The 12302-nt window shown below is 39.8% G+C and overlaps 1 protein-coding gene across 3 annotated transcripts in view; it reads left to right on the plus strand.

The window, feature by feature from the left end:
* The first annotated feature begins 8210 nt into the window (after positions 1–8210).
* Positions 8211–12302, plus strand: part of LOC140279914 (cell adhesion molecule DSCAM-like) — a 79876-nt gene continuing 75784 nt past the window's right edge. For 2 of the 3 annotated variants that reach the window (XM_072375138.1, XM_072375139.1), the window contains exon 1: positions 8212–9275. In XM_072375138.1, coding sequence (XP_072231239.1) covers positions 9233–9275 — 43 coding nt within the window. In that variant the 5' untranslated portion in view covers positions 8212–9232. Of the gene's footprint in view, positions 9276–12302 lie in introns of all 3 variants that reach the window. The other variant, XM_072375140.1, reaches the window with a different exon arrangement.

A 12302-nucleotide genomic window follows, 5' to 3' on the forward strand; every position in this document is an offset into this window, starting at 1 on the left:
TGCCCTTAAGTGAGGAGTGATCATCTGCAGCACACATTCATTACCTAACTGTAACTTGTAACTTAAATTTTGCTAAACAGCTAAAATATAATAAAAAAGATTGTATTAGAATTCAAATATTCCTGGACGTGGCTGAATATTGTACCCTGTCCACTGTCAGGCTAATAATAGAGCAACATTTCCTGATAATTAGAGAGTTTCAACTGCTTTCCAGCCACTGTCTGTTGAAATTAGTATTGACTGCAGCATTTGAACCACATCCTACCCCTCTCAACTTCTCTTAGACCTCCCAGAGTGTACAACGTTTTTGCACAAGGTGACTTCCAGCTCCTGACAGGCTTTCTGTTGAGGAAACGTTGAAGATGCCCCAGGGCACATTGCCAACACCAAGGCCAGATGGGAGCCTCAGTCTCTACCTGCCACCCCCCTCCACCCGGTGCCAGTCTCTTGACACCCCCTCCTGCCATCTGTGCCGACCTGCCCCTAGCTGTCAACAGTTCAAGAGTGTCTTGTGGTGCTCCAGCCGACAACACAGCTGTGCAGATGTTGTAAGGGCGAAAAGATGTCGATGGAGGCGACAGCAAGGCTAACATCTGTAGTCCCTGTGGAAACAACAGAGCAGCACTTTGTATGAAACCCAGTCACAGTGATACTATGAGCTGATAGACGTGGTGCTTAATGTCCTGTGTGGTGTCATCAGTGCTGCTGCTGGCTTATAAAGGCCTCAGAAACCCCCACGCAGGCACTCAGCCACCACTGAATAATACTGTGTCAGTACAATAAATATGTTCTGAGGATTAAATCCAGATTAAGACTCCAGGAACTACACAGATTTACATCAGCTAAATTAAATACATCAGAGAGATTTGATATGGATAACATGACAAACATATAATCCAAATATCATTATGATTCCTAAAGCTGTGTATCCCTTGCATGTTTTCATCTTTAGTAGCGTAGCAGAAATGTTTCAGTGAAAGCGACCTGCTCTCACACTTCTATCCTCTGCAGTTTTGCTGTGTAGCTTGTGACTGCTGATTTTCTTGTCAGTTGATGCTCCCTCCCACCTCACCCTCCTCATGCTGCTTGATGCAGTCTGTGGCGTGTGTCAGGTACAGCCCTTCATTACCACTCTCACACACACACGCACACAAACAAGAACAATGCATTTATGATGTGTTCAACTATACTGTGTCTATGTCAGTGTTCGTGTGAGACAGAGTGGGAGAGTGCAGTAGAGAAGGGGAAATGAATAAAAGGACTTCATACATTTTTATGACAGCACCGATAAGGTCAGTCATGTGTCTGGTTACTAAGCAACGCTGCCACCCCATGTTGGACAGATACGGACCAGAAGAGTCAAACTCAAAGATGTTTACTATTGCTTTGTGAGTGACAGTCTCTTGCTTCTAGGTTATCTCTGGTCAAATATCACAGTCATGATACCATGAATACAAACAGATTAACACACACCAATGCCGCATCACTCTCTAATTCAATAAAAGCGCAGATAAATTAAACACCTTATGAAGACATTTAGGCCCAGATTTACTAACTCTGTGAACCTGGTGCAAACTGTTTTGGTACTGATATGCTATTTTTGGAATTAACAATCCATTACTTAGCACCAAAATCATGTCTTAACCTTTGCTCCTGCTGCTGCGCTTTGGACATCCAGGTCTTTCATAACAAGAACGACTTTACTGACTGGAAAAAGTGACAAGGAAATGTGCATCACATTTTTTTTTAACTCTCCGTGTTGTTTTTCGCTTTCTTGGTTTTTATTTCATATGTTTATTTGTTTGTAAGCACCATCACATCTTTGGGTAGGATTTAATCCTCCACTTTTTTCCATGTATTGTTATCAAATGGATGCAGTGGATGCATTGGTGGTTTTATAGTCACATACCTCAATTTTGTAGAATAATAACCGCTTGCTAATGGACAAGGGGTGGACTCATCTGGCTGTCGGGAAAGTCAAAAGGTTTTTAGTGACATGATATCCTTTAGTAGATCTTCCTCACTTGTGTGTGCTGTCTGATTCTGAGCCATAATAAGCAATATGAATACAAATATGAATGGGAACAAGCTGTAACTGTGTCCATCGCCTTCTTATCCACAGATCTGTTTTTATTTGGCTAATTTGCACGTCAGTTCAATTCATTTAAGGTGTATTTATATAGCACAAAATTACAACAGATGTCATCTCAAGGTACTTCAAAGACATAATCCAATTCAAGCCAGTTCGTATCAAATTCATTGTAATACAATCATAACACAGTCAAATTCAATTAATTAAATTCCAAATTAGTCTAATTCATACATACAGAGCCAATTTTTTTAAAAAGTAGCCACGCTAAGGAAACCAAGTGTCACGTTTTGAGGTGTCCTTGGTTCATTTCTCTCATGTTTTTTCCCCTGTCACGTTAAGTTTCACTCACGTCACCTGTTTCTGTTCCACAGCTGCACGTCATCACTAATCACCTCCCCACAGTATTTAGTTTCCAGGTTTCCCTCACTCATTGCAGATTCCTCACTTTACATTTCATGCCACGTTCGCTCAGGTCAGGTTACCGCTTAATGTTTGTTATTTCATCGGCATAGTCTTAGTCTTGTTTATATATAAGTCATAGTCTTGTCTTGTTTTGTTTACTTATTCACAGTTTAAGTATTTGTGATATCCGGCTCAGCCGCGTCCTTTGTTCTTGCCTTGTACTTTTTGTTTGGAATAAACCTTGTTTTTTGAAGTTCCACATCTGGGTCCTCCCTTCCACACCACGAATACTATCCCCAAGAGATTGCACCGAAACTTATCTTCAATCCAATCCCCCATCCTGAGCGTGCACAAGCGACTGTGGAAAGAAAAAACTCCCTTTTAACAGGAAGAATCTTGTGGCAGAACCAGAACCATCTGCCTCGACCAGCTGGGGTTTGAGAGGACAGGAAAGAGGGGACAACAAACACCATAACACCAGGCCAGAGATACCTGCTGAGAAAGAGAAGCACAAGTTAATGACAGCATTCATGTCATATGTACATGGAGAGTGAAGAGAGCAGAATGAGGAGAGGTGCATCATGGGAGATCCCCCAGTAATCTAGACCTATAGCAGCATAGCTATACAATATTTCAGGGTCACCGAAGCCACCCCTAACTATAAGCTTTATAAAAAAGGAAATTCTTAAGCCTAATCTTAAAGGTAGAGAGGGTGTGTGCCTCCTGAACCCAAACTGGCAGCTGGTTCCACAGAGAGGGGCCTGATAACTGAAGACTCTGCCTCTCATTCTACCTTTAGAAACTCAAGGAAGTGCTCTATTTGGAAAATATTCCACTATGAGATCTTTAATGTATGATGGAGCTTGGTCATTAAGAGCTTTATCTGTGAGGAGAATAATCTTAAATTCTATACTGAATTTAAAAGGGAGCCAATGAAGAGAAGCTAAAACTGAAGAAATATGATCTGTCCTGTTAGATTTTATCAGAACTCTGGCTGCAGCATTTTGGATCTGCTGGAGGCTTTTCAGAGAATTTGTGGGACAGCCCAATAATAAAGAATTACAGTTGTCCAATCTTGAAGTAACGTATACATTTTGTTTTTTATTTAAACAAGCTGGATGCTCAGTTTTTGTAGATTTGGTTTTAGGATTTCAGCTGCAGAACTGGACACTCACATATTTATGATTTGCAACCACATACTAATATGGCCAGGATAGTAAATCTGCCCCTCACTGTTACATTATGACATATATATTGAGCATCTATTTTCAAATGTTGATCATTCAAATTATGTCAGAGAAGATTCTTCCTAATGTGTCAGTTTGAGTTCGCACAGAATAATTCTTTATAGTGACAAAGCTTAATGCAAGTTTTTTTTGTTTGGTTTTGTTTCACTGGAAAGATAACGAGCTCTGAATATTAGAGCAAGAAAACAGAATTTGTTCAGGAAACTGGTGGGGCTTGATTTATGTAGTGGCCTGTCAGGGGCTGATAAATTCATTGGGATTTAACATTGTTAAGCTAAATAGATTTTTCCAGAAATTTTGATGAGTTTTTGTTAAACACAACTTTAATTTCAGACAAATGAATCAGTCTTTTCATCAACATTTTTTTTGTCTTCACTGTGAACTGATAAATAATTGCAGCTGTTCTATTTAGTGAATATTATAATCTTAATGAAGCTGCCAAGTGCAGTGGACACAGATATACAATATTCTTATAAAAACCATTCGGTATGTGAAAAATGGTCAATGGATTTAAACCCTGTAGTTCATATTTTATATCACCATTATGGACTGACTCTCATAAATGTATTTTACACAAGCTGTAATGGAATCTAACCTTGTGAATCACGTCTCTGATAACATCTCAGACTGCAGTCCACCTCATGTGCTAATGCTTAAATTCGGAAGACCTGCGGATCAGACTGTTGACCACTCAGTGAGAACTGGACAGCAGAACAATGAGCTGCTACATGCAAAGTAGTCAATAAATTGGATCAATGAATAGCCCAGGAAAGGTTTTAAACAATATGTTATTGAACACCTAAAAAGGGTGTAAAAGTGGATATTTCTGTCTTTCACTTTCAAGACAATGATCCTTGAAACTGTTAGGCTGTTTTCAGCCAAAAAATGTAGTTGTAGATGGTGAATCTTCTTGGTTGACAAAACATCAAACATCAGGATTGATGGTATCAACAGTTTCTGTGTAACTAAGCCTGGACTTGTTGAGTAAATGTCCCTGTTAGAGAGTTTCGTTTGAAACCTTCCAAGCAGAGACGGCACTATCCACCCTATAATGGCCAGGAGTTATTCTCAAAGGACTCGCAATTTTGCATCCCGCAGACATGTCAACTCATTAATCTTGAATTGTAACTTTGTTTCATGCTCTGTTTAGAATTTATTGGTGGAGATTAGATTGCAAAGATAATCTAATAAAATGAGGGTCTCAGGATGTACATTACTACCGTTCCTACCTGTCTACATATAATGTAGTTAGAATTATTCAATAATCTGACTAAGGCAAACAGAATCCCCTCATTCCTAATGAAGTACAGATTGAGTTGAACATTTTAGTTTTCTTTAAGATATTTCTTGGCTTATTTGAATGGAATCAAAATGCTATGGGGAATTATGTTAATAAGAACAAGTCAAGTCTTTCTTTGTTAATGTAGCTCTTTGTAATTATAAAGAATTAATTGATGATATTCCTCCCTGTATGCTGGCTCCCGGTTGAACTCATATACATGTGGTACATTATGTTGTACACAGGTTTGTCTCAAACGAATAGGTACGAAAACTAACGGTTGAATAATGCCTTTTGATTTGTGCACGACCTCACAACATATCAGGGAGTTAAAGCAGGGATTAGACAAATAAGGTTTGAGCTGTATTTGACCATGCAGCAGTGACTTTAATCCAATCTCTGTACACAAACTCTACACATTGAAGAGAATCACTCAACATATGGCTGTGTGATTAGACATAACAATACAAGGCAGTTAATCAAGTAGACTGGTGAGGTATTGGGGCTTTTAAGTTGCTTCTCCTGTGATTGTGGGTGTTTTCAGCAACATAATTGCAGCGACATTGTTGTAAATGAGTTATTATGAAGTATAATTGTTAGCTTTTTTTAAATTGCCATTTTTTTGTAGCTTGTGCTGAATGCAGGACAATTACAAACCCATTTCCAAAAAAATAATAAAATGATTTATAAAGCAATGTTCGACATACAATAGAACGTTTAAAACATATCAAATGTAAAACGTGAGACACTATAATGTTTCATGAGAAATATTAACTCATCTTGAATTTGATGGTAGCAACACGTCTAAAAAAAGTTGGTACAGGGACAATAAATAGCTGGTAAAGTAAGTGGAACTAAAAAGAAATGGGAAGATCAGGAAGAACTGTAAAGAACATGTTGCAATTAATTAGGTTTATTGGCATCAGGTCAGTAACATGATTGGGTATTAAAAGAGCACCTTGGAGAAGCAAAGTCTCTCAAAGGTTAAGATGGGCAAATGTTCAGCAATCTGCAAAATCTGTGTGGGCAAATTGTAGAACAATTCCATATTATTGTTCCTCAATGTGAATATTCCATCATCTACGTAATATTATCAAAAAAGCCAAAGAATCTGAAGACATATCTGTGTAGAGGGGACACAGCAACAACAATCCATCTTGGTTGTCAGTGATCTTCAGGCCCTTAGACAGCACTGCATTCAAAACAGACGTGATTCTGTCATGGAAATCCCAGCATGGGCTCAGGAACACTTCGGGAAATCATTGTCTGTGAACACTGTGCCATCCACAAATGCAGGTTAAAGCTCTATCAAGAAGCATATATGATTCAGACATGACTCAGAAACATCACCATCTTCTCTGGGCAAAAGCTCTTTTTAAAATGGACAAAGTGGAAAGCTGTTCTGTGGTCAGATGAATTTGAATTTGAAATTATCTGACCTGCCTGCCTTTCACCAATTGAAGACATGCCACTTGCAATTGTGCATCATGAAATCCAAGAAAGCTACAAAGAAGGCCAAGAAGGTTAGAGGAGTTAGAGTCCTAAATTAGACAAGAATCGGACATTCCTCTCTCCAAGGTCCAACAACTGGTCTCCTCAGATCCCAGATGTTTATAGACTGCTGTTAAAAGAAGAGGAAATGCTACACTGTTGTGAACATGAACCAGTCCCAACTTTTTTTTAGATGTGTCACTGCCATCAGTTTTGAGATGAGATCGTATTTTTCATGAAATAGTAAAATAGTAAAACTCAGAACAGTTTATATTTTTTCTATGTTCTATTGTGAATAAAATACTGGTGTATGAGGTTTGCAAATCACTGCATTCTGTTTTGTCAGTGTCCCAACTTTTTTGGAATTGGTGTTGTGTAAATGTCCGGCTCGGATGATTGCTCATACATAAAAGGGTCTAAGTTTGGATTTGAGGTGTTTATGTGTGAGTCAGTTTTGCAAACAAGATGTCTCTTATTGGTTTTCAGTTTTGACTTGGTAGCCTAATGCAACTGGAACAAAATAAATGAATAAGCATTTATACTAATAATGCATTTGAAAAGGCTGGAGGGTCATTTAGAAGTGGCAGGCTGCAGACTGGTGCTATACCAAGGGAGGGAGAGGAAGATGAGGCATGCATTTTACACTTAACAGTAACTGGATGAACAAACAAATCAGCCTTACTGGGATCTAAGGAGACTGACAGGGAGGAGGATTTGATAAGATCCCCAAATAACAAAAAATAAACTCTTTGTATACAAGATGTGAGGAACAGAATATGTGTTCCTCTCTGCTATGTTTTTTTTCTGGTGGCTGACATCAGTGATAATAATCTGTTTTATTTTGGGGATGCCTGGCTGGAAGCGCATGCAGGGGCCAGACAGGCGATGACAGGTCCTGCATTCCTGGTGCAGAAAATCTTCATGTGCAGGTCTGATGGGGATGCTAAATCTAAGAGACAGATACTATATCTGGGGGGAGGGATGAAGCCAAGACCGCCTTTAAACAAAAATGGGCCATGGTAGATTCAAACAGTCACATGGGCAGCGAATGTCACTGCAATGCTATTGTGCCGGTGCCTGTAAAATCATTTCATATTTAACTTATAATGGAAAGGTGCCCTTCCTACCGCAAGTCTGAATAACACTCTCTTAACACTCACTCACATAGAAATTCTACATCTGACATTACATTCTTCGTATTCAGACAAATGCTCAGTGTTATATGGAGGTCATATCAAATCAAATAAGTTTATTTGTCCTCTTCTTCCCATTTAGTTTACACATGCTAATCCACCACCACCTCCTCCTCCTGTGTGGTTTGAATGGAGGTGAACTCATGGATGTCTGACATGGCCGCTGTTTGATGCCCCCTGGTGCAGTGGGGGGGTTGCCACTTATATTTGTCAAGGTCAATTAATGAATGCATGGGGTAAGGCTGTCAGGGTCCCCAAAACGCCCCAGGGGCTCATAAATTATCCAGAAAACACATTTATTTTAAAGACAGAATTTGATCTCCTAAAATTAAGGTAATTTAGCTATCCCCCCTCTCCAAATGCCTACATAGCATCCAGTCAGGTGTAGCCTACATCACTCCCTCTCCCTTCCTCCCTTTCTCCCTCCCTAAGCATCAGTCCTCCAGCTCTCTACACCAGCAGTGCCTGCAAGGCATAGAAGGCTGTCCTGCATGGGCTAATTCTGTCCTGCTTATGTTAATGTACAGTTCTCCCTCTGAATGGGGCACCTTGATCCGTCATTTCAGTGATAAACCAAAAGAAAGAGGGGTTTTTAACGCTACTTGAGAGGCTCAGCTGTGCGCCCCCTCATCCACCACCCCTGCACCTTTAAGGCAATGGAGAGGGACAAAAGCGGCTGCGGAGAAGGAGGCGAGGGTTTATTCCACAGTGCTCTGAGGCAGGGCAGGTTCTAAGCGCAGGGACCAGTGTGCGCAGTTTGTGTGTGCGGCTGCGGGGGGAAGATGCGTGTGCTTGTTGCTTGCCGGACGGAGAGAGGCGGCGAAGAGAGAATGAGTTTCCAGCGCAGCTAACAATCAACTCCATGCGCTTTTTCAACCACGAGAAAAATTACAACTTTCACGCATTGTTTTTTTTTTCCCAATATAGCTGCAATGACACATTTGGGTCTTTTCCATGCAGGCTTCTAATTTATTTATAGTTTAATAATCATTTTCTTTATTCTAATTTTGGAGGCTTTTTGTTTTGGGTTTCGTTGTTTTAATTGTTTCGCTGTGGAGTTGGGTGTGCGCATAGACTGTTTGTCCTGTGGGTCTCCAGCCTCTGACTCAGCAGCGGCACAGCTCACCTGGACCGGAGCGCACCGAGCCGAGTTCCCTCATGATCCACGCAGAACAGCACTCCGATACGGGGGGACGGCTGCACTGAGGCCTGGCGAGGTGCGGTGCGGTGTGGTCAGTCCGAAAAAAAGGGGAGACGCACAGTTGTGGATCATATACTATCTCCCGCTGTACCAGGAGACAATCAGCAGTAGGAAGAAGCTCAAACCTCCTCCTCTTCATCTTCTTCTCAACGTGCAGGATTGAGAGAGAGAGATAGAGGGAGAGAGGGAGGGAAACAGATTTGCAAGCTCCGTTTTCTTTCATTGCAATTGACTTGTTGAAGAAATAAAAGGGAGAAATAACAAGAAGAAAGAGTACGGGGAGAGAAGAAGAAAAAGCATAAGATTGGATATTGAACGGAGCGGGGCATGTGGATATTGGCTCTTATCTTTTCCCAGTGCATCTTGAATGGTAAGTGATGCATATGCACTCGTCTAACTTCAAGTTTAGGTTAATTATCCCACTGGGCCGAGCGTTGAAATAATAACCTGAATAATCTGGAAGCAAGTCTGCATTGAAGATATTTATTTATTTATTTATTGCCCTGTAAAATCGAACGGAGGAACAGGCTGTTGCTATGTCCTGTCACAGGCAGTAGGCACTTTTGGTGGGGGGTTGATAGTTACATCTGCAGGAACCCTCAGAAAACTGAAGAGCAAAATCGTCTAGCCATTCATACATGTTCAGCATTTAATAATAACCCTTATAGTAAGAGAAAAAGAGAGCTTCAGAAAGAAGGAGAACTGGAGACTGAGTGATAGGTGCTGCATGTGCTGCATGAGGAACAAGATATTTCAAAATTTATCATATTAGTTTTTCTACAATTCGTTTTTAGGAAATTTAAAGTCTAAAACAAAATCTTACAATTATTTTGCTTCATTTTCAGTAAATGCTAAACAATCTTATTGATTCTCTGCCATCCAGCTGCACAGGGCCTCAGTCTGTTTGGATTTTCCTGCATCATTTTAAGGTGCCTGATATGCATATTAGCAGTTTTCAATCACATTTATATATATAAATATGTGGCTTATGAAAATAATCTTTTAATAAATTATCTAGTGACAATATGTTTCCATGTTTACTTGGTGGCATCAGCATTTGTTTAAATCTTAAACCTACATTTTAATTGCATTTAGAGGGAACAATTGTTTCCCTAACAAGAATAATTTCTTGAATTCAAAATTCAATCCCAAATCCAAGAAATATGCTGATCTAAATGTGATGTGTATCCATTTGTATGCTGTAATATAAGAAAATAACTTTATAATTTAAGTATTCAGTGGAATTACATTAAAGTGTGATTGCATTTTTGCATGCTTTCTGTGAAATATATCAAAATATGTTGTTTATATTCTAGAAAAGGGATTAAATTGGTTGGCTGCGCTTTTTTTTCCCCCCACCGGCATTGCACCCGCCATATTAGAAGCACAGACATGGAGTCATTTTGGACTGGGGGAAAATAAAAAAAAAACAGACAAGCCCTTATCACCCTTGCCCAAGAGCACATCTAACAAAATGCATCCAGAGCCTGTTTTGTGCACAGTGCATTCCTCAAAAGATAAGCTTGATAAAAGGCGGTTGTGTATTTATTGTACAATGGGCGACTGATTTTTACTCTTTCTTTAAAGCGAATACAAGAAGTGGGGAAGGGGGGTTAGGTAGGAGGATAAGGCACTGTAGGGTAGAGGGTGGGATGCGCGTGTGTTGGGGGGCAGAAATCAGCTCGAAAGACAATTAGAGTATTATTGTTTGTTTTTTTTAGCTCTTTAGAAAGGTAGGTGGAAAGAAAGGGGTTAAAAGGGTTAGAAATAAATAGTGGACAAAATATGAACAGAGATTAGAGGACGATGCGTCAAGCAAACATGACAGGAAAACCATTTTGTGACCATGCTAAGGGCTCAGAGAAGACAGGGGTTATTTATAGGAGAGAATGGAGCAAAAGCAAATATCCCTTTCTGGAAGAGAAGCAGTACAGTTCCAGAAACAGAGAGGACACTGACGGTTATTCCAAATCCTATTCAGTGTTGTGCTGAAATCTCTGTTCACTGTGCTCGATCCATTGCTTTGCTTGTGAATGGCTTTCTCAGTCTCTTTGGTCCAGGCAACAGCGTTGCAAAATGGCTGCTGCTAGAGACATCTACATGGAAACTTTGAATGGCAGCAACAGCACTTGTATTTGTGATGAATGTTACATTTGTAACCGCTGCTGATGCACTCGCTTTATTTGACACTGACCTTCCCTGTTGATTCAAAGATTTGAATGTAGTTTTTGTGTCAGAAATTAGAATTGCTCAGATGCATTATGACAAGCCCGTCTGTGTGTTTTCTTTCTTGATCATGCTAAATTGACAGTAGGCAGAATAAAAGAACTATGACTATTGATCTTTGATGATATTGTTTCTGCTGCACATTTGTTTTCATTGAACAGACCTACAAAGATTAAACTTAATTGGCTGCTTCCATCAGAATCGTACATTTTGCAGCCCTTCTAGACAGAGAGCTGTAGCTCCCTGAAATAAAGGCTTTTAGAGCTCTGGTCCAGTGCAGGCTGCTGAGGTTGTCTCTATGGAGACCCAGGTAATGAGTGTTGCTGCAGTGTGGGCTTTGGGCTTGAGAAACACTGCACTCTGTTCAGATGACCCAAGCAATCCTGATAGATTACAATCTTTTACTCTTTTCTGATTATTTCTGTCCAAGATTTCATTTCAACACTTAAGATACCTTTTAAGGCTAAAAATACTTGAACTGATTTAGATCCGTATGATTATCATGTTCATGACAGCTCATGTAGATATTTGCAGTGCTTGTTAGAAGAAAGTGTATTACAAGATTACAACCTGAGTCTACCTTTTTGCAGTAATCCTCTACGAGTAGTTCCCAATGTACAAACTCCATTTAGTTCTGAACTGCTGTTTGCCTGTTTAAAGACACATTTGCAAGCTCATCTATAGTAGATATAAACAATTCAGGATAGTAGAGAGGGAAATCTGCTGTAGAGTTCACTTCAGTGATGCTTGAGCTTTTGAAGTACTTTTGCAAAAGCATCTATTAAAACATAAATGTGATAGGAACAAAATATTCCAGTTATTAAGGGACTGAATTAGGGATGTGGCATAATATTGCTTTTGCTTTGCTACATGGGGATGAGGACCTGAGTAGGGAGGTCTAACGTGTGCTCTTTTGGATAGTAAGCTAGGTTAATATACAGCAATACTCCTCTAAATACTCTCGTTTGTATTCACAGTCATATATTTAAATAAGTCATAAGTGACTCAAAGTCATTCACTGGCCACCTCAGCAAACTCCATCTGACTTCATCTAATCAAAAACATAATTTTGAATATCCAGGCAGTATGTTTCTCAGAACACTAGAGTTAAGTTTCTAGTATGCACTGTAGACTTATTTCCTAGGAGAACAGGGCTCATGTTTTACAAAGT

Source organism: Leuresthes tenuis, unplaced genomic scaffold (assembly GCF_036924035.1).
Source record: "Leuresthes tenuis unplaced genomic scaffold, fLeuTen1.0.hap1 SCAF_21, whole genome shotgun sequence".
Classification (NCBI taxonomy): domain Eukaryota; kingdom Metazoa; phylum Chordata; class Actinopteri; order Atheriniformes; family Atherinopsidae; genus Leuresthes; species Leuresthes tenuis.